A 23,838-nucleotide genomic window follows, 5' to 3' on the forward strand; every position below is an offset into this window, starting at 1 on the left:
TGTTGAATAATAGTGGTGAGAGTGGACAACCTTGTCTTGTTCCTGATCTTAGAGGAAATGTTTTCAATTTTTCACCATTGAGAATGATGTTGGCTGTGGGTTTGTCATATATGGTCTTTATTATGTTGAGGTAAGTTCCCTCTATGCCTACTTTCTGGAGGGTTTTTATCATAAATGGGTGTTGAATTTTGTCGAAAGCTTTCTCTGCATCTATTGAGATGATCATATGGTTTTTCTCCTTCAATTTCTTAATATGGTGTTTCACATTGATTGATTTGCGTATATTGAAGAATACTTGCATTCCTGGGATAAACCCCACTTGATCATGGTGTATGATCCTTTTAATGTGCTGTTGGATTCTGTTTGCTAGTATTTTGTTGAGGATTTTTGCATCTATGTTCATCAGTGATATTGGCCTGTAGTTTTCTTTCATTGTGACATCTTTGTCTGGTTTTGGTATCAGGATGATGGTGGTCTCATAGTATGAGTTTGGGAGTGTTCCTCCCTCTGCTATATTTTGGAAGAGTTTGAGAAGGATAGATGTTAGCTCTTCTCTAAATGTTTGATAGACATAATCATATTCTTAGTGAATGTCTCCTTTTGTCTTAATAAGTTAACACTTTCCCTCATTAGAAAGGTGTTTATTCCAACATATGGAGGAGGTGTGAGTTCAATTCTATAAAATCACATAGGGCAGAGACTTTGTAAACATAAAGCAAAGTTTGACACCCTTGCATGTCTGCATAAAAGCTAGATTTCAGTGATTTGCTTTTATACATTCTTCATTTTATGGAAGGAAATCATCTTAGAATCATTAAGAAACATCTGTTTTGGACTCAAGTCAGAAAATTTCAGAAATCAAAGGGAGATAAAGTAGTTTTAAGCATAATAAAATTTTATTTTGAAAGACATATTTTTGCTTTTCCAAGCTCATGTGTTACCTGAACAATTAAAGGGATCATTTTTATTCTTCTCCAGAGTTATTGAACTAACAGGGGATGTAACTCCTGATATGAAATCCATTGCCAAGGCTGACCTTATCGTCACCACACCAGAGAAGTGGGATGGAGTCAGCAGAAGCTGGCAAAATCGGAACTATGTAAAGCAAGTCACTATTCTCATCATAGATGAGATCCATCTGCTCGGTGGGTGCCACTGTATCCGAATCCAGTTTGCAAACTTCAACTCTTCGTACTTGCAGCAGCCAGCATCAGGACTTGTGTTAAATGATTAACATACATTATTCCTGTTTCTTAGGGGAGGAAAGAGGCCCTGTTCTAGAAGTCATTGTATCTCGAACGAATTTCATCTCATCTCACACAGAAAAGCCTGTTAGAATAGTTGGACTATCTACTGCATTGGCTAATGCCAGAGACCTTGCTGACTGGCTCAACATTCGTCAGGTATGTGGAAGATTGATAAATCAGGCATTTAATAGTATGGCTCAAGGCCGTATTAAAGAGGTGCTATATAACACTATAAACTAAAGTATAAAAACTGGAAATGGTTTCTCTCTCATTTTACTCTAGATGGGCTTGTTCAACTTCCGACCATCAGTGCGTCCAGTTCCACTGGAAGTTCACATTCAGGGTTTCCCAGGTCAACATTACTGTCCTCGTATGGCTAGTATGAATAAGCCTACATTTCAGGGTAAGCTTCAGATTCTTGGAATGAAATACCAACCATTTTGTATGGTAGCCTTTAAATGCATTCTAAATGATGTGGGTTTCTTTGAAAGGGTGGTACTGCTCCAACTTCTACAGATATCTACAACTATTTACCTTAACTGTTAAGGAATATAAATATATGTTGAATTAACTATTGACAATTAGATTTCATAAGTGATAATGTCTTTGTAGTAGAATAAATGTATGTAACTTTTAAAAATAATCAAATTAGTCTTAAAAATAATTTATTAAGGTACTATGGTAGTAGCTTGAGTAAATGATAAATAGAGGGTACAAGTTTTAAAAACTCACATAATACTGATTTTTCTCAGAAATCATCTTAAAAATTTCAGTACTTTTTTTGGCAATGCATCTGTTTATATGTTTTGTTTTGTTTTTTGTTTTTCCCTTTCTAACAAATTAGGCAAGCAAGAGAGATTTGAGAATAACACTCCTATCTTACTAAAACATGTTTTCATGTTTAGGCTGCATAAGGAATATTTATTATATCAATTAAAAATAACCTCCAAAATAAATTCTCTAACGTGAACCGCTGTTGATTGTGAGGTGACAGTTGTGAGGTGGCTTTTTAGCTGCTGTAATTAGCCTTATGACAGAAGCAAAGTATTGATTGTGAACTAGAGACCAATCTTGGCAGTTCAGATTATTTACACCTCCACAGAAGCATTGTACAAAATCACTAATGAACAATAAATCTGTCGTGAGCTGTTCAGCCACACCTGTTCTTGCAGCAGCAAAAATCCATTAAATGTTGAGGTTTAAAAAAGAGGCAAATTCATTCACGGTTATGTGTACAAATGATACCAATATTGTACTAATATGTGTATTTTAAACGTTGTATCTCTAATATGATTTATCAGAGCATTACCATTTGCATTCTATAAATTCTGATAAACTGTGAGTGTGTTCATTTTTCATAGTATGTATTGTAGATTGCTTATATTTATTTAAGGAATGACTGATTGTAAACCAGTGATTGAAATGAAGCATTTTGTGTTATGTAAATCAATAGTAAATAACCTATACCTGCACTTCTCTAGATATGGCATAAGTACAGTAGCTGTCCTTGTAAACTATTTATTATACCTGTAGTGGATCACTATATTTCTTTCAGTTTAGATTTATGATTTTGTGATAGCTTTATTTCTCACTCTTAGGGTATAAATATAGTCAAAGTCATGTCAACATTTCCATTTATGAACCTTGGTTTTTAGCCCATAAAAAGAAATTCTGCAGCTCACATTTCAAACAAGAAATTACAAGGAGGTTGAACTTTTTATATAAAATAAAAGTTTTTAATAACTCTGTTTTAAGACACCTGTGTACACATAAGTATAAATTCTACTTGTGCCATCTTATCAGCATTTTGGAGCCTATGCATAGCAAAGAAACCTCAACTCCAATTAGGTCAAATGATTTATGTGGCTCTTTAAGTAATTGTTTTTCAGTCTTATTACCCAGTTTTCAAACTACTCATCTTCTGTGTGTCTACTCCCTATGTGCTGTCACTCAGATATAGATTCAAGCGTGGTATTCTTTTCAGCTCTCTTCTACATTCTCTTATCTTCCCTCTTGAAATCTTACACATATGTTTTTAGAAAAACAGAAGGAAAACATTCTTCTGACTTATTTCTGACTAATTTATTGATACAAACTCTCTTAATTTTTCTATCTACTGGCAACAGGACAAAAATAAAAGGAATTTTTTGTGGCTTTTCTTCACCACCCCCCGCCCAGGACTTGACTCTCTCTCCAGACCCCAGGACCAATTAACTGTGGAATATCACTGCTCAGGCAAGCAGAAGCACAACTCAGAAATAGAAAACCCCACCTAAGATTTAGTATCCATATACAGCTATGAATGGAGAGTCTCTGCTTTTAAGTCTCCTTCCTTGGCAGTTCAGAACAGAACCGGGAGTGGAGATAGTTCAGTCTTCCCTGTCCTAGGCAGAATACTCCCCTGAGCAGAGCCAGCTACCTTTCCTTTCCTATCATTTCTCCAATATGCTGTCAGATCCAGGTAGTAGCTCAAATAATGCTATACTTCATGACCAAATTATGAATTCAATTAAATCATTTACACCATTAGTTTTCATGTGTCCATTTGATATCCTAATGAAATTCGGATTCTGGTATAAGTGGCTTACCATTTTATTTTCCACAACTTTTCAACAGCAATTAGAAGCCATTCTCCAGCCAAACCTGTTCTGATATTTGTCTCATCAAGACGTCAAACCCGTCTTACTGCTTTGGAATTGATAGCCTTTCTGGCCTCTGAAGAAGATCCAAAGCAGTGGTTGAATATGGATGAAAGAGAGGTAAGCAACATATTTTATTTCTACTTCTTATACATGTCAAATTAGTTTGTATCGTAGTATAATGGACATTACCTATATAATTATGTTTAGTTTTAATCTATATTAAAAGTTTCATATAACATTACAGAAATATGGGGAAAAGATGGAGAAAATGCATAAATACTGCCACCTTAAAACTATTAATATTTGGATGGATTTTCTTCCAGTATTTTTCCACTAAATATTTATTTTTTTACGTCATATTTATTCTTGTATTTTTCCCTTTAACATCATCACCTATGCATATTTTAATATTCAGCTAAGATTTCTCTAATATTTGAGTGTTCACTGCCCTCATGGAATTTATAATCAATTTTGCAAAATTAACTTTTTATAAACTATATAACATGACCATTTTTGAAAATTTAGAAAACACTGATAAGTATGTGAAAATTAAAAACCTGTTGTTATCCTTTAACTAAGTAATAACCGTCATTAAATTCTTTTATGTCTACATAATAATATTCTATTATGCGGCTATTCCATTGTATTTTTCTCCTATAATTAAATAATTATGCATCTTTATTATTATAGGTTTTTTTTGTTAGAATTATTTCCTCAGTATAAAGTTCTAAATTTAAAATCAATGTGTCGGATAATGTGGACATTCTTATACCTTTTCATATACACTGATAATTACTTTCCAAAGGGCAATAGTAATTGTGGTTATCACTATTGATGTATGAATTGTCAGCAGTATATGAGAGTAACAGTTTCATTACATCCTCATTTGTTGTAATTTATTGTTATATTATATATAAAATGTTTCTTGTTGTTTTAGTGTTTATGTGTTCCTTAATTTTTTTGTGGTTGAACATTTTTTAATATATATTTGTTTAATTTTTTTCTTTTTTGTCCCTTCATTCCTTTGGGCTTTTATCTGTTGCAGTACAACAATTTTTCTTATAGATTTGTGTGGGAGCCTTACCAAATTAAAATACCACACACACACATACACACACACACACACACACACACACACACACACACTCCCCTAAAACTATACAAGCATACCTTGGAGATATTGTAGATTGGGCTCCAAACCATTGCAATAAAGCAAACCTTGCAATAAAGCAAATCACACGAAATTTTTGGTTTCCTAGATCATGACAAAAGTTATATTTGCACTATACTATAGTCAGTTAAGTGTGCAATAGCATTATGTCTTAAAAGAAGGTACATACCTTAATGTAAAAAGACTGTATTGCTAAAAAACACTAACCATCATCTGAGCCTTCTGTAGTCGTAGTAGTGACATCAAACATCACTGATCACAGCTCATTGTAACAAATATAATAATGATGAAAAAGTTTGAAACATTGAGAGAACTTCCAAAACGTGACACAGAGACATGAAGTGAGCAAATGTTGTTGAAAAAACAGTGTTCATGGACTTGCTCAATGTAGAGTTGCCAGAAATCTTCAATTTGTAAAAAAACACAGTATCTGCAAAACACAATAAAATGAGGTACGCCTTATGATGTCACTTTTTTCCATGTATATGTATTGATTATATATACGTATTAATCTTTCATCTACTTTATTAGTAAATTTTGGTAGTTAACTGAATGTCATTTATCTTAGTTGTTTTTACAAATAGCAGTTTTTGCATTTTACATGATACAATCTGTTTATATGGGCTTTGTGAATTCCTTCTAATACTTCTAAACGTAGGTATACCTCCTCCCCGCCATAGATTTGTAGACAGAGATTTTCCTTTTCTCATACTTTTCCAGGTTTTTAAAATATGTTCCTAGTTGGAGTTATGATGAAAAAATAGATGATAATCGGTAATAAAACTGTTGCATTGTCCTCCTTCTCCCTGCACATCTCCCCTTTCTCATCTCACGTAGCCTGAAGAACAGTAAACATGCTGCTCCTAGCCCGCTAGTGTCAGTGTCAACAGTCACATATTTCTCCCCTTCCACATCTTACGATTCATTTAGGGTTAGTACCCCTATTGGATGGTACCATGTATATTATGGTCATACATTAACTAATATTAGTTAACTAATAATAGTTAATATTTCAAAGTGTTCTTGCATAGGACCACAGATGACCCCAAAATTAGCTTCATATAAAAGGTATCACATGACTCCATGAAGTAGAGTGAAAGTTATCATTTTATCTTTTAAGTTTCATCATTACTTCCTTAATGTGACTTGTAGGCATATACAAGGTGTATAATTCAAGATGATTTCAAATCAAAATAATTTTGTCAAAAGTTCCTTGTCCTGTGTTATTTAATTATTGTGCCCAAATAATCACCCTGTTTTGTCTAAACAGTATCTTGACTTAGAAGGCAAATGCTGAAAAATAGTTGTATGGAATATTGACAGTTTAGTTTATGTGCAGCATCTATCTAGGCTTAGTTTTGTTTTTTGTTTTTGTTTTTGTTTTCTTCTTGTGTCTTATCCCTAACAGTGTTCCTAATGGAGACTGTTCTTAGAAGTCAAGGTGCAAGGTACCTACTTATTGGACCCATTTTGGGATGTTTGCTCATATATATATAAGAGCTGTGCCTTTAGCACATACGTGACTCACATGAACCTCAAATGTGAGCCTCATGTGCTCTCCCCAACTATAGTACGACTCTACTATGCTTTATTTTTTTATTTTAAGGTATGAGACCTAAGGAATTCTGGACAGCTCAGCCATTATATGGAACTACCTCTCTGTTTTGTTTTGATTTGTTTTTATTTAACCCAAAAATCTATCACCAAGGCTCGTTAGAAACCATAGAATTTACTTGCATGGTTTCTCCTGTTTCATAGACTTTCATTGCTAAGATAGGACTGTTAGAAATTGTCATTTCTGCACATTTTGTTTCACTAAGCCCATCTCAAGAATAAGACAGCCCAGGCTTTGTTTTTATTCCTGCCTCTAAAAGCAATCACCTTTAAAATCAAAATTTCTGAGGGTTTATAACCAATTATTATGCAAATTCATTCTGATTGTACCAAAACCTCCTCTAAAGCAGGTGTTTCTGTGAGTTGTTGAATCCCCTAAATAATTGAATTAGGAGGACTTTTTAACACTTTAATTTTGTGAGAGTTATTTTCTGTAGTATCCAGGGCTAGACACTTGGTGACGATTCCTATTGCTGCTCCTTGGACAGTGTCAGGTCGGTGTTCTGTGGTAGGTCATGAGTGCTCTGGTTAGGACTCTAGTGTTGACAACTTGAGGATTCAAGGAGGTAGAGTAAGCGCGGGAGCAGTTATCCTGGCAGCTGTGATGCAGAGTGCTTGTGGAAGAGGGTAGCATCAAAGTCATTCTGAAACTGAGTGGTGTGAAGTCAGAAAGTGTCCCTAGATGTGGAGGTGGGAGGGGAGAGGTTCAGTGGAGGGAGGAAAGAAAGCTAGGGCAAATCTGAAGAGGCTGGAGAGAGAGAATGTGACCAAGGAAGAATATATGTGTTGTATTTTGTTTCTCAGCAAAGACAAAAGGAGTTGTCCATCTAACTTTTTAACCCAGTAAAGTCTCTTTACTTTACCTAAAGTAAAGTATTAGAAAGCAGATCCTCTTCAAGTGGATCACTGATATGAAATCATACTGCAGAATGAGAAAACCCCAAAAGTAATGCCGTTTCATATTTGCCATCATGAAGACTTCTTGCACTGATTTCAAAAGTTTGTGGGCATGTGCTGCCCCGTCTCTTGAATTCTCACTTGGACAGCCACCACTTCCACCATTAACCTCAAACTATTGTTGGGCTTTTGCCTCACTCTCTCAAGCTTCAATTTCAAGACAGAAACATCTGAATGCCTGAACTTCAATCTCTAGCATGCAGCAGGACTAAGGAATATCTTCTTCTCTTTGACCTCTGCTGAGGGATTTTCAGATACTGGCTGTCTATAAACAGTGTAGGTACAAGCAGTAAAGGTTCACTATAGTCTATTATCTGTCCAAACTCATGGATACACAGTCTCTCCAAACCTACACTTAAAAAAAAAATTTCTTCTAACAATGCAGTTCTCCCTCATATAACCAAAATCCACTCATCCCTCCCCAAGGGGGGGCAACTGAAAATTTCATCATTAAATCCATTAATCCTAGATCTCTTGATTATATCCAGTCACCCTCTGGTTCTTTGGCAATCCTCTCTCAATATTCTCTAGCCAATGGACTAAGTGATAAAGTTACCCACAATTAACACATGCTATATTCAACAGTAGAGGATAGGGAGAGGAAAGAGAAGTGAAATTAGTTAAAATATGTAACATATTGTTAGTTAAAATATGTTAGTTCAGGGCTTCCCTGGTGGCACAGTGGTTAAGAATCCGCCTGCCAGTGCAGGGGACACGGGTTCGAGCCCTGGTCCGGGAAGATCCCACATGCCACGGAGCAGCTAAGCCCATGCGCCACAACTACTGAGCCTGTGCTCTAGAGCCCATGAGCCACAACTACTGAGCCCACGTGCCACAACTACTGAAGCCCACACGCCTAGAGCCCGTCCTCCTCAACAAGAGAAGCCACTGCAATGATAAGTCCGTACACCGCAACAAAGGGTAGCCCCCGCTCGCCACAACTAGAGAAAGCCTACGCAGAGCGATGAAGACCCAATGCAGCCAAAAAAATAAAATAAATAAATTTTAAAATAAATAAAGAAATAAATAAAATATGTTAGTACATATATGAGATAGTAAGGGTAGAGACCACAGTATTTGTTTCTGCAACTGATTGGGGAGCTAACAAGATATTTGTGGTTTATTTTCTCTGCTATCCATCACCCGTACACTTCTTCAACCAGCCCCTAAGCTAATTAAGATTCTTTATCCAGTGGAGTTACCAAAACCCACATTACTGAGACATTGGAAAATGGATGTTTATGTATGCTTAATATATAGGGTTTTTTAGAACTTTGATTTATTTTCCAAATGTGAGAAGATTTCTCTGAGGTCCATTCAAAGTTTTCCCTCCCCTTATTGTGTAGCAGTAGCCCAGTTTTTCCATCAGGGTCAGTCACCTAAACTACACCAGGACCATATTTTGCTTGCTCACCCTGTAGCATAAGGGCCTCAAATGGCCCTGTGGCTGTTTCAGCTTCCAAGTAAATTGTTACATCCCTTGGATATTATGTCTGTAAACTAGAAGAGCTAGAGGTATAGGGAAAGGAAACAAAAAATTTCCAAGTGGTTTATTAGCTATGTTTGCAGGAGACATCGGCACACACTGACTACTTGGTTCCTGGAACTGTATGTTCTGGCAGTGAGAGAGGTAGTATCACTTAATGATTACTTAGTTCAGAGCATACACCTTATCCTACAAAATAGCACCCCAACCTTGCCAAAGTAATGTCTCTCAGCTGCCACTCTGAGTCATTAATCTATAAAACCTGCTCTTCCTGGGTAATGAGAGACATAATAGGAACAGTGGATCCCATGGCATCCATTGTCTTAATCTTTCTCTATGATGTGAGCTCTTCAGTCAGAAACATTATCATACAGGATATCATGAAGATGTATAAAGCATTCAGTAATCCTACCACTGAAGCCACTAGCAGGACATGATGGGCAGGATAGGAGAATCAAAATCTATAGTGTCCATTCTAGACATCATCTCAAATAGATGTCCCCTCTGCGATAGAAAGGGTCCAGTATAATTCCCTTACCACCAGATAGCTGTCTGTTCCAATGGCGAAGGTTCTTATAATGGGCCCAGGGTTGTCTGCATTGGCGGCAGATGGGGCACTGAGCAGTGGCAGTAGTGGGTTGGCCTGAGAAAGTGTTTAGCCCAGGCAGAGTTTCATCTCTTCCACCATGGAGCCACTTAGTACATGGAACCATTGCACAAAGACCTGGGGCCTGGGAGGGAAGCTGCTGGGTACCCTCAGATGCCCACTTGACTGTTAACAGCATTTTCCACACTGCTGTTAACTTTTTGGTAAACATCTTCGTGGGATATAGGTAGCTGTTTATTCTAGCACCATTCTAAAAGTTCATCTGCGTAAAACTTCTGCCTTTCTTGCTACTTGTCCTCCAATGGCACTCTTGCCAAGCTCCTGACCATTTGGCTTATCCAGTAACTACAGAGCAAAGGATGGGTCATCAATTCGCATCATCTCTACTTTGTAGTAAAGTGACAGGGAGATACATAACACTCAACTTTTACTCCTTTCCTTAGAGTCATCCATGAAAGGACCATAATACCACATCAGTGTACTTCTTATGGTGCCACAATCTTGTTCAAAGCCATTTGGAATTTGGAATTTTTTTCCCCTCAGTCAATTTGACATAAGAAATACCCCATGGGGCCTGGGTACATAGGTTGAAGTAGGGATAGTATGGCAGGAACAGGCACACACATGGAGGGTTCAGGGATCACCTTTCATGATATTCTTCCATCAGCTCCTTTTATTTCTAATAATGATGAGTGCTGCTAGGTGCACCCAAATATATAGCTAGATAGCTCAGATAACATCCAGTTCGTGATCAGCAGCTTCAGTTGCAAGGTTACCTGGTTATTACATAGTCAGGAATTCTTTCTCTCCCCCCTCAAAAATATCCGTTAAATAATCCTCTAACTTAAATCAATAGGTAGCTCTTAAGAGAATTTGTAAAGTATTCATTTATTTAACATATATTTATTGAATGTCTACAACTTACCAAGCACTGTGTATTAGCCTTACTGATCCCAAATCTCAAAGAGCTTAAGTGAAGAAAATAGAAATTTAAAAATATATGCATGATTAAATAAATAAGTTGATATCAAACTATGAAAATTGTATGGAAGAAACCAATAAGAAATGAAATAGAATAGGGGAATGGAAGGCTTCTTTAAATGGATTAGTCAGAGAAGACTTCTCTAAAGAGATGACATTTAAGCTGAGCACCAGAGCTTAAGAACAAGCTGGCTACCCAAAGGGAGAAGATAACAGCGTTTCAGGTGAAGGGACAGCGTGTTAAAGGAACAGTGAGAAGATCAGTTCAGCTGGAGCCGAATAAGCAGAGGAGGGTGGCACAAGTCACACTGGAGAGACGGACAGGAGCCAGCTCATGCAAGGCCATAGACCCATGGTCAAGGAGCTTGGATTGTTACTCTAAGTACTATGGGAAGACAGTCATTTTTTCATTTATTAGACCAACATTTATTGAGCTCCTTCTGTGTGTCAGGTAAAGTTCCTGCCCTATGGAATTAACATTCTAGTGGGAGTGATAGCTAATAAGCAACTATGTCAGGTTGTAATAATTCACATGGGGGAAAAAAATACGCAAGTTAAAGGGAATAGGGAATGCCAAAGATGGTAGTGGAATGTTGTACGTTAACACAAGTTGAGAAGGCCTCCCTGATGAAGGTACCTTTGAACAAAGAACTGAAGGAAGCAAGGAAGCAAACTAAGCACATATCTGAGGGAGGAGTGTTCCAGGGCATTAAAGGGTTTTAAGCTAAACAAATTACATACCCCAATTTACATTTTAAGATCACTTTTGCTGCTTAGTGGAAAATGGATGGAAGTGGAAGTAAGCCTGGAATTAACGATGGTGGTGACCTAGGGGCCACCTAGAGTGGTAACAGTGGGAATGAAAAAATGTATTTGGGGCTAGATGCAATAGGACTTTCTAATAGATGAGAAATGGAGATTCAAAAACTGAAAAGAATCAAGAATGGTGCCCCAGTTATTAACCCTAAACATCTGAGTAAATAATAGTGTCATTTATTGAAATGGAGAGAGCCGAGACTGTAGGATAGAGAGGAAGGAGGAGACAGATTTAGGATGGAGAGAGAAAGACAGAGAAGACAGATCTGAGCTTAAAAAAAAAAAAAGGAAAGAAAAAAAAGTTATATTTTGGACATGTTAATTTGTATCTCCAAGACTTTCAAGTGGAGATTTCAAGGCACTTAAATGTAGGAGGTCTGTAAAGAGGATGTGAGATATATGAACTTGGGAGCATCTGCATAGAAGCAGCCTTTAAACCCAGGTGAGCACCTGAGACCCTCGGATAGAGAGTGTGGAGATCAGAAGGCAGGCCTGAGGGACTCTCTCGATGTGAGCTTAGGTAGAAAATGAGGAGCTGGCAACGAACCCTGAGAAAGCAGTGCCAGTGAGGAAACACAGTGTCCTAGAACACTGTAGACAGGAGGGGTTCGTGAAGGAAGGAGCGCTTGACTACATCAGATGTTCATGGGAGCGGAGTGAGATGAGAGCAGAGAAACACCTGTGGGATTTAGCACTTGGACATCTTGGACGAACTTGGCAAGTAGGGTCAGTGACATGTTGTGAACATAAGCCAGTTTGGAAGGAGTTGAGGAATAAGTGGGTGGGAGGGGAAGGAAATGGAAGCAAATAGCGTATACAACTCCTTCTAGAAGCTTTTCTATGTAATTTAATTAGTTATAATTTAGTGCCTAACAAGTGCAGTTCGTTGGCTTCTGCCAAATACTCTGCAATCTGGTTTGACGTGCAAGGGTGAATGGTGCTGGGATCTGGATAGTTGCCAACCTGCTTGGAAAGATAAAACAGCAGAGGGAGCACCCTTTCTTCTGAGCGGGTTTGCTGATTGAAGGCTCAGAATGCTGTGCTTATTTCATCACTCACACCCTGGATGAGATGCATATCTGGGATGGGAAAGCAGAACCCTGGCTGAAGATTAGACTTTATTCTTCAGTCTTGCTTATATTCTCCTCCTGAACTCCTCTGTGTGTCTGTCCAATTAGCAGCAGGGCTAACCCTTTCTGCTTCCACACTGTTAAATAAGGTCCAGGTAGCTAAAAGAAAAGCACATCAAAGACAACTAGCTTTTTTTTTTTTCCCCCTTACATCCTTACAAGTAGGAATGAATTAAACAGAATCCTACAAGGCTTTTTGCCCTGAAGGTCCTGGACCACAATGTTTGAGTTGTGTTCTAAAGTCTGCGGTACCACCAGAAGGTAGATGCTGGGAAATAATCTGAAGCAGGAAAGGGGATAGCTTTCTGATTGAAGCACGATATGAAAAGAATCCAGATGTGGATAACACGAAAATCGGAGGAGTATGGAAGACAAGAATTCCTTGGAACATAGTATTGTTAAACCTTGTTAATTCAAATTAATTGGCTAGAAGACTCACACAGATGACACTGAATATAATTAAGGAAATGTGCTAATTATAAATTTACACAATGCTTCAAAGTGAATTCGTGAAAAACTGTAGCATAGGTGCACAGGAGGAGCACATTCATGAAAAGTAGAATTGGTGTTATTTCCACATGCTTAATACTGAAGGAATTTTTTGATGCTTGAAAATTTTTTCCTTTTAAGCTAAACATAACTCACTCAACCTCATTACAAGTAAGACCTTCATAGATGTACAAAGATGAACTATAGCCTAGCTTTACACAAAATGATCACAAGTTCAGATTTGGTGGAGTTTCTACTACTGACATTTTACATATTACATTTTACATTTTACAAGCTACTGACATAGCTTTCTTTGATTCATTTGCTTTTTCATTCAACATATATACATATTGACCTCTTCCTATAGGTAAGAAGTTAGTATCAGGCTTTTAAAATGGACTTGGAGATTGTTAAAAATCAGAAATTAAGTTGAGTTTAATGTAGGGTAACCACATTTTCAACTTGAACAATCTGTTTTATCAAACTAAAATAGATTTAGCTCATGATACAAAACTCCCACCCCAAGTGCTTTCTATTTTGATCAAGCTTCAGACCTCTTAATGACTACCCAATAAAGAAAACTATTAGGCTCAGAATATTAGATGTCAAAACAGACATTATCTACAGATTTGCTGAACACTGGACATTGAACTGAGTTGGGTCTCATGGAACATTTGTGTAATTAAGAACAGCTTCAAGATAGGAGACTGTTCTTTTTTATTTTGTCTTAGTTGATATCATATATGTCCTATTGACTAAAGAGGCAAAGCTCTTATTATGCTTAGTAATAATTGCTATATTTATCAAGTACTTTATAGTTCACTAAAGACTTATCCCATTTAATCATGAACTCTGGGAGGGTTGTTCCTGTTATCCCAATTTTACAGATGCAGAAACTGAAACTTAGAAGAATTAAGTGACTTGCCCAATAGCACAAAGCAAGTAAGCGGAGCGTGGGAGCTCAAAACCATAGTGGCTGTCTCAGAGTCATGTTCTTTTATTGTCCCGCACAGTAATGGAATCATGGACAACATACTGTCTAGAGAAGATGGAAAAGTCAAAGTAAGGGTGTGTGTCATTTGACAGGTACGGAAGTCAGTAGCTAAAATATCAAATGCAAGCAATGAACAAGAGCTGTGCCGTTCTCAATCGTAAGAGGTGATATCTTAGTTTAGAAAAGAATGTTATTTTAGGTATTCTTCATTTTGAGGCATAGGAGTAGAAATACTCAAATGATAAAGGAGAAATAGATTTGCAAATCATCTGCGTAGCATTCCCCAGCTGTGTGAGTCTAGGACATTACTCATTATTTCAAATCTCATCTGTTTTTTGTATACCGTTTAAAACAACGTGGTCCAGCCCTAAGTCAAGTGGATGATGTCATTACTTCAAGTAGTTATTTGAAATATCCCTCATTCATGTGATGATTAGAGGGTGGCATTGTGGTTGAGAGCATGGACTAGAGCCAGGCTTCCTGGGTTCCCTACTGACTGCCCACTGCAAGTGGGATGTTTCACTTCTGAGCCTCATCCTTTAATCTGTGAAAGGATGATAATCTACCCCCACAAGAATCTTGCGAGGATGAAATGTATTAGTACATTTAATGTACATAGAACAGGCCTGGAACAGAGTTAAATATTCAATAAATGTTATTACATTGAATAACATCTTTTAAACAGATAGATTCTTTTTGCTGAAAGCTCTGGTAAAATTTGGTCATATATTTATAATCTTTTGCTTGTGGTCCTTCACAAATTTAATTCATATTAATATAGTATTTGTTCATTTAAAATTGTGCTACTTTAGAAAATCAATTCTATAATGTCCCTTTTATTAGCTTTCTCTGCATTTTAAAAGCAGAGATGTATGAAAATGTTCTCCAAGAATGTTTTGGAATTTGAACTCACCGGAAATTGAAATAAGCATAAAATGTATACTCAAAAATTACCAATAGCATAGTGAATTAAGTTGGAAACATTAATAAGGAGAAAATTTTTAATATCTCAGCCCTATATAGCCCAGTTTTGATATTGCTATTATTAAGAATCAGGCTAAACTAAAAGCAGACATTGAAAATAGTATTGTGTTTATTTAGCAGACAATAGCAAAGATTTACATGTTATTGTTTAGATTTCATTTATATATTTACTTCTCATATAATTGTATTTTTAATCATTTATAAATGTATTTATATATTAACAGTATCATAAATTACTTTGAGGTGTGCTTGTTTTGGGTTTCAGAGGGGGCAGCAAGAGAATATGTTCTGAGGTGTATTGGTAAAGTTTGGAAACTTACTACCTTTAATTAATTTTATTGTTTTCCTATTAGTAGATCAAAAGAATGTTCTAAAGTGTTTGTTTCATTTTAGTTTTTCCCCTTCAGTCTGTTGGGTTTATCATAAAAAGTGTATTTTAAGAATAAAAGTAATTATGAGGAAATGTTTTAACTTCATTTAACATCTGGACCAGATGTGATATATTTAATTATTTTTTTAAAAAAGAAAGTCTTTGTAACTTTCATTATTCCTCTGTATGGTACATCTTTTATTGAGTGTTTTATACAATTGATAAGCATTATTCAGTGGCATATGGTCTGAGTCTGATGTGCTTTGAAAAGAGTACAGAGTTCTGATAATGAGGATTCTGTGAAAATGGGGAAACCAGCACAACAGATACGCTTTGAGAAAGTATGGGTTTTTAGCATCTTGAAACAATATATCACACTCAAAGGGACAGAACTGGGCTGCACAATCTGTTAGCTCATTCTTGTCCGATCTGGTCTTCTCCTTTCTTTTGGAGCCAGCATTGTCATCAACTCACTGAATTATATTCTGACTGGAATGTATTTCAGGCACAGAGTAATGTATCTACTTAAATGGAATCCTATCGTTCTACAAAAGCTTTTTGAGTATAATAAATTTAAAATATAAAAAAAAATTTCTATTAAGTTAAAGTAATTGGTTCAACAGTTTACATATGTGCCTTCTCCCCCACACCCTAAAGAAAGACCACTGCTTGGAGGAGCATAGGTCTGTTTTTATTTATTTATAATACGGAAAAAAATTTTTTGGTTTAACTAACATACAGTCAGACGTATTTCAAGGACGGTTTATCGGAAAGATACCTGCACATAACAGCAGTTGTTCCTTGAACAGAAATGAACTATGGAATTAAAACTTCCTCTATCAAAGTGTTTTAGTTACATGATTATTCTTTTTAAAATTCTATAGCAGCCTTTCTTAACAAGAATTAAGCCTTCATGTCCTAAGACATCCAATGAATGTAATAAATGAACTTTTCGCCTAACCATCTAGAATGGTACTAACTATCCTTGGAAAAATTAAGAAGATGGTAATTCAGATATTTTTTTGTGAGGCTCAATTCTCTCAGGGAACCAGAATTGAGAAAGACTACTATATAGTACTCAAGGCCACTGAGTCTTTTAACTTGAAGCATAGTGTGTTGTATAAAAGAATTAGGTGTTACTTTAGGGCTATATTTATGTAAAGGATTCAGTGTGATAATCTTTGCAAAGTGATAAGCACAATGCTTGACACATAATAAGTACTCAACAAATAATATCTATTATCATGTTTTAAGCTTTCATTATCCTAAATTCCTGAAAAATTTTGCTTGTGTTACGTTGTTTTGATTCACATGAAACCTATTTTAAGTGTAGGGATGAAGATGCATATAATCTAATCAAAAATTATATTTTCAAATTTAAACAGACTGTCCTAGTAATATTTTATGCTTAATGATTGAGTAACATTACTATAAATTTTGCTTTTTTTATGATGTACAAATAACTCAGAATTCATCCACAGTAGCCGTGTAATAAATGAAGTTGTTTTCTGTGATTGTCCTCATGAGGATTTTAGGTCATTACCAGTTTAGATAGGCAAATAGTTCTTTTTAATGCATTGATTTATGTGAAAGTGGAGGAAGGGAATGAGAAACAGCCAGCCTTCCCTGATGCGAAAGGACGAGATATTACTGCCTCACCAAACCTCCTGCCACAGGATTCCTTAGCTTTCCTATGGTAAATGGTATGGATATGATTGGCATTGCCATTCATGGATATGATTGGCATTGCCATTCATGGATATGATTGGCATTTTTGGATATGATTGGCATTGCCATGGAACACTGCAAATTATACAAGTTATACATACACACTGCTATTTAAGTTGTGAAACTGAAAAATCCCGAAACTAATTGTCAGAGTAAGAATAATGAATTATTCTTGATAGTGTAAATTGAAGATATTTTATGCAGTGAACTGTTGAATGAAAAAAGGATGATAGGCTGTCACTTGAGAATAGCTAACATAATTTATGAGACAGGACAGTACCTTTCTTTATAGCATGCATTTGTAGTCAGCATTTATATTAATACATTTCCATATTCTTGCTAAGCAGATTGTAAAAAAAATAATGCAGGAATATCAGGTGACTGTACTGTGACTATGAAACAGAATGAATTCTTTATACATTGCATTCAATTCAGGAAAGTGGGTAAATAAGATTTCTGATGTGTATGTTATTAAAATATTACCTAGTCTATGCAATGCTTTTTATACACTAATAATTATTATAAAGCCAAACTCCATCTTTTTTTTTTCTTTTTTTTTTTTTTTGATTATTGGAGTAAAACAACTTTTTCCCACATAAAAAACTTGGAAAACTTTTCCAACCATTGAAAATAAAATTAGTAAGAATGAAAACAGTTGGAATGCTTCATTATATGAATATGTTTGTCTTTTTTTTTAAAATTGGGGTATAATTGATTTACAATGTTGTGTTAGTTTCAGATGTACAGCAAAGTGAATCTGTTATACAAATACATTTATCTACTCTTTTTTTTAGATCCTTTTCCCATATAGGCCATTACAGAGTATTGAGTAGAGTTCCCTGTGCTATACAGTAGGCCCTTGTTAGTTATCTATTTTATATATAGTAGTGTGTATGTATCAATCTTCCAATTTACCCCTCCCCCCTGAATATGTTTGTCTTATGCATTTTTACCAAATGGCAGCAGCCACCTGAAGTTTCTCTAGATGGAGATTTTGTGAGCTGTTTACTGGTTATGCAGAGCCAGGAGCATAAGTGTATTGCAGGTATACTTGTGTATATTCGAGGTGATTAATAGTAGAAGGCAAAAAGGAAATGAAGTCCGAAAGTAATGTCAGTCTTCCAACTTCTATCTCAGTCTTAAGGTATATAATAGTTATACATGTATTGATGCCTACTTCCAAGTTCCTTCTCCACTGTTGTTTACTGATGTGGTCATGAAGCTGTAGACATAACTAAAACATGTCCTTCTTCTGAATGCTCGTATATTCTCAAACCACTTGGGCTCTGCATTACTGCCCTCAGGGAGTTGCCCAAAAAGATGCCCAGGCTGCACCTAGTGTCATCTTCTTCTTTAAGGACAAGTAGAGGTCTATCATTAAACAGAAAGAGATTGGGTTTTCTGTTTAGTTCTTTACAGGAAGTAAGTTTTGTAAGAAAATAAGATTTGCTGCTTGTTGCCATAAAATCTGTGTTGCATTAAGAATTTTCCATGTAGAATGGAAAGTGATAGAATATTCTGAGAGTATATATAGAATATGAGTTTCAGAAACTGTTTACACATATAAAATTCAGTGAGCTAAACTGAGGCTGGAAATGCAATCTGTTTTAAAATGCAAAAAAACTGGAATGTATAAGAATTCTGAATATAGTAAAGTTAGCATTTAAAATAAGTTAAGGTAAGGAATTACTTAACCAATATTGCTAGAATAATTAACTATTTAGGAAAAATAAACTTAGATTTCTACCATACTTTCTATTACAAAATAAATTACAAGTTAATTATTTAAATGTAAAAAATAAAACTATAACAGAAGTTAAAGGAATAGTAGGCGAATATGTATTTGATCTCAAGATGAGGAAAAGTTTTCTAAGCAAAAAAATATAAGGGACCAATTTAAAATTTTAAGTCCATAAAGTAAAAAAATTAAATAAATAAAATGAGGTACTTATAAAACTGGATGAAAGTTTATACCATGTGATAGACAAGGGGTTGATACCCTTAATACATAAAGAGCTATCACAAACCAATAAGAAAAAAGGCTACTCAATAAACGGAAAGATAACTTACCAAAAAATCAAACAGTAAATATGAAAAGTATTTAACTGAACTGTTGATTAAAGAAATGAGAAGTAAGCAAAAATATATACCAGTTTGATTTTTTAAATGAAGAAACTGAGGCTCAGAGAGGGTATGTGACTTGCCCCCGGGTCACATACCTAAATTTGAATGATTACTCTTTGGTAGGATTATGACTGATTTTTTCCATTAATTTTTTGTCCATACTTTCTAAATTTTTATCACTGAGCCAAAAAATAGAGGTCTTTTCTATAACAAGTCGAACACAGACACTGAAACATTTTAGGCAATATTACAGCCTTTTAGTAGTTGTTACTCATTAAGGGGTAATGAGTACAGATTTTTTTCCTTGATGCATAAAAAAAAAGGGATAACATTTACATTTTAATTAATTTAGAGTATGCATTCTCACTAAGTAGATATTCTTTTCAACTAATTTAACTTTAATCATAACTGCTGATGGGACCTAATATTTTTATGCCCATATAGCATAAGAATTAAAAAAACAAAATGAAAAATATAAAGCTAATGCACCTACATCTTGTAATTGTGTTTTTATTTGCAGATGGAGAATATCATTGGAACAGTAAGAGATTCCAACCTGAAGCTGACACTTGCTTTCGGAATAGGAATGCATCATGCCGGACTACATGAGAGGGACCGAAAAACAGTAGAGGAACTATTTGTAAATTGTAAAGTTCAGGTAATTTTTTTCCATGAACAGATATTTAAAAGTAACTTAAAAGTTGTATTTTAGTTAGATGTAAGATATTATCTTTTATTTTTTAGGTTCTTATTGCTACAAGTACATTAGCCTGGGGTGTAAACTTTCCAGCTCATTTAGTAATTATTAAAGGAACAGAATATTATGATGGAAAAACAAGACGATATGTGGATTTTCCCATTACAGGTAATATTTTTAAATTTACAAATACATTAAATGTCTATTTTAGCCTTAATAATTTGGATTTGCATGAATTAAATTTTAGAGAATTGGTCACATGTCAGTGATGAACAAATTGTAAATTTTTTGTTTCCAGTAAAAATATTACTCCAAAGTATTAAGCCATTTTATTTACTTTTACTTATCCAATGTGTTAATGAATGTCAAAGGCACAAGTAATTGTTTTAAATTTATAAATAGATAAAAGTACTGATTAGTAGGAATTAGTGACTTAATAAGTTATAATTAAACATTATGTTTAATTTTAAATCTCCCTCACTAGACATGATATTTCCTATAGGACTTCTAGAACCAAAGCACTTGTTGCTATAACTTGTACATGAACAGTCTATTAACATATTTTAAAACTTGATAAAAGAATTTTCAGTGAGTTTTGAACAGGAAAATATGCCAAATGTGTATTTCAACTCAATGAGTGCATATAAAATCTGTATCGTTTCTCAGTCATTACTTACATGAATGCATGTAAAATCTGTATCATTTCTCAATCATTACTTACCTCAGAGACTCCTGCAGTATAAAAGAAAAATTTTATACAGTGGATGGGAAGAAGAGGAAGCCTAAGTGGATCCATTATTCATGGGGAAAAATAAGCAAATGACTCTGCTGAAGAGGTTTTCCTATATAAGAGTTGTATAGTTATAACTCTTAAATAGCATTTTTAAACATTTACCTAAAGGAATCTTTGATCTTTCTTACTTCTATACACTGTAAGACTCTTCTGGGGACTCAATTTTCTATCATAGTGAATTAATTATTTAATTATTAGGGAACTCAGTAGTAGGCATCAGAGAGAGCATCCCTGGTCTTAAAATACTCTACTCCCTTTTATTTTGTTGTGTTGTAGAAACATGCCATAATCCATCAGTATTTCTTGTGCTACATACCACACTGCAGAATACCTCTTGTTCTCTTTCTTATAGATGTACTCCAGATGATGGGGCGTGCTGGGAGGCCTCAGTTTGATGACCAAGGCAAAGCTGTAATTCTGGTTCATGACATAAAGAAAGACTTTTACAAAAAATTTCTTTATGAGCCTTTCCCTGTAGAGTCAAGGTAAATTTTGCTGTAAATTAATTTAAATGGATTATGTCATAGCAGGTTGATATTCTTGTGCTGACATTGTATTAGATGAAAATCAGTAAAACTTCTAGTTCAAAAGAATTATTTGAAGTGAAACAATATATTTATCACAATAAGACAACATTAAATTATAATTTTCACTATAAAAGAAAAACACACTGTTTAAAAGAAGCAGTGAAGGGACTTCCCTGGTGGCACGGTGGTTAAGAATCCACCTGCCAATGCAGAGGGCACAGGTTCAAGCCCTGGTCCAGGAAGATCCCACGTGCCACAGGGCAACTAAGCCCAGTGCGCCACAACTACTGAGCCTGCGCTCTAGAGCCCGCGAGCCACAACTATGGGGCCCGTGTGCCATAATCCTAACTACTGAAGCCCACATGCCTAGAGCCCATGCTCTGCAACAAGAGAAGCCACTGCAATGAGAAGCCAGCGCACCGCAACGAAGAGTAGCCCCCACTCGCCACAACTAGAGAAAGCCCGCACGCAGCAACAAAGATCCGACGCAGCCAAAAATAAATTACTTAATTAATTTATTTATTTAAAAAAAAAGAAGCAGTGAAGTACATTGTTCAGTCACATTGACTCCGGAGCAAGACAACCTGGGTTCATATTTGAGCTCTCCACCACTTACTTGCTTGATCTTGAACAAGTTATTTAAATCCTCAATGCCTTAGTGCACTGTCTGTAAGATGGAGATAGCAGCAATACTGGCCATCTCGTAGGGTACTTGTACTGATCAAATGTATCGTGCTTGGAACTGTGTCTGGCACATAGTAAGCATTTAATAAAGTGTTAGTTTGGTGTGTGTTTTTGTAGAATAGTCTATAAATAAATATCCAAAATAAAGGGATTGATAATGAATAATTTAAGCTAGTGGCCAGTTTCAGAATTATCACATATTTCTTTGTGGATCCAGTAACTACCACCCCTTTGACGAAGTCTTTCCTCATTTTCTCAGCTGAAAATAATCTTTTGTCTGTCAGATTTATACATTTTTCATTCCTAACATTTATCACTTGCTACCTTTTATCATAGTCTTCTTTAATATACTGAATAGCCTTTACCATATTCTAACTGCAAAGGACAAAATATATTTCTAATTTATACTGTAAATAGTTTTTGAGTTTTTTACTGTGTTAGAAGTTCTAATGTTCCTTTTTTTTTTAATTTGGAAAATATAAAAACATTTAATATTGTGGGAGATAGCTAACATTGTGCTAAGAGAAAATTTATGACCATAAATATACGTATTTTAAAAGAGTGAAGGGCTTCCCAGGTGGCGCAGTGGTTAAGAATCCGCCTGCCAGCGCAGGGGACACGGGATCGATCCCTAGCCCAGGAAGATCCCACATGCCGCAGAGCAACTAAGCCCATGCACCACAACAACTGAGCGTGCGCTCTAGAGCCCATGAGCCACAACCACTGATCCCACATGCCAAGAGCCTGTGCTCCGCAACAAGAGAAGCCACGACAATGAGAAGCCCGCGCACCGCAACAGAGAGTAGCCCCCGCTCGCCACAACTAGAGAAAGTCTGCGCACAACAACAAAGACCCAACACAGCCAAAAATAAAAACAAATAAATAAATAAATAATTTTTAAAAAATAAAATAAAAGAAAGAGTAAAAAATGAATTATATGAATATGCATCTCAAGAATTTGAAAAAAAATTAGCAAATTGAACTCAAAGAAAGGAGAAGATAGAAAGATAAGAAAAAGAATTAATGAATTGAAACCAAACATGCATTAGAAAAAAATCAACAAAGCCAAAAGTTGGTTCTTTGAAAAGAAGAATAATATTGATAAACCTTTAAGTCTGGTCAAGAGAAAAGAGAGAAGGAACAACACAATATCAGGATACAAAAGAAATCTAAAAGGTAATAAGATATTATGAAGAAATTTATACAAATAATTTTTAAATTTTAGATCAAATGGTAGAATGCTTTTTTAAAAAAATTACTAAAACTGACACAAAAAGAAATGGAAAATTTAAATAGCCTCTTATCTATCAAAGCAATTGTATCTGAAATTTAAAATCTTTCCACAAAGAAATTTTCTGACCCAGACGTTCCACTAGTGAATTCTTTATAACATTTAAGGAAGAAATTGAACTCATGAAATTGAACACGAACACTTCATGTAATAGTCGAAAAGATAGGACTATTTGCCAACTTATTTTATGAGAGTAGAATAACCTTGATACCAAAACCTGATAAATTTACAAGAAAGGAATGTAACAGAGCTGTGTCTCTCATGAATATAGATGTAGAAATCCTAAATAAAACATGAGTAAATCAAATCTAACAATGTATAAAAAGATAACATATTACAACTAATTACAATATTAGTGCAAAGATGACCTATTACTTGAAAATAAATGAATATAATTCACCACATTAGCAGGAAAAAATGAGAAAAATTATATGATTATCTCATAGATATAAAAAAAAAGCGTTTGGTGAAATTCCATACCCATTAATAATAAAAACTCTTAGCCA

At 35.3% G+C, this 23,838-nt stretch overlaps 1 protein-coding gene across 1 annotated transcript in view; it reads left to right on the plus strand.

Moving 5' to 3' along the window:
• ASCC3 (activating signal cointegrator 1 complex subunit 3) overlaps positions 1 to 23,838 on the plus strand; it is a 338,512-nt gene that overhangs the window by 226,323 nt on the left and 88,351 nt on the right. The window contains 7 exon segments of the mRNA XM_036871893.1: positions 979 to 1,145; positions 1,258 to 1,403; positions 1,530 to 1,650; positions 3,864 to 4,006; positions 19,861 to 19,998; positions 20,085 to 20,205; positions 21,183 to 21,315. Of these exon segments, the coding sequence (XP_036727788.1) occupies positions 979 to 1,145; positions 1,258 to 1,403; positions 1,530 to 1,650; positions 3,864 to 4,006; positions 19,861 to 19,998; positions 20,085 to 20,205; positions 21,183 to 21,315 (969 nt within the window).

Source organism: Balaenoptera musculus, chromosome 12 (genome assembly GCF_009873245.2).
Source record: "Balaenoptera musculus isolate JJ_BM4_2016_0621 chromosome 12, mBalMus1.pri.v3, whole genome shotgun sequence".
Lineage (NCBI taxonomy): Eukaryota > Metazoa > Chordata > Mammalia > Artiodactyla > Balaenopteridae > Balaenoptera > Balaenoptera musculus.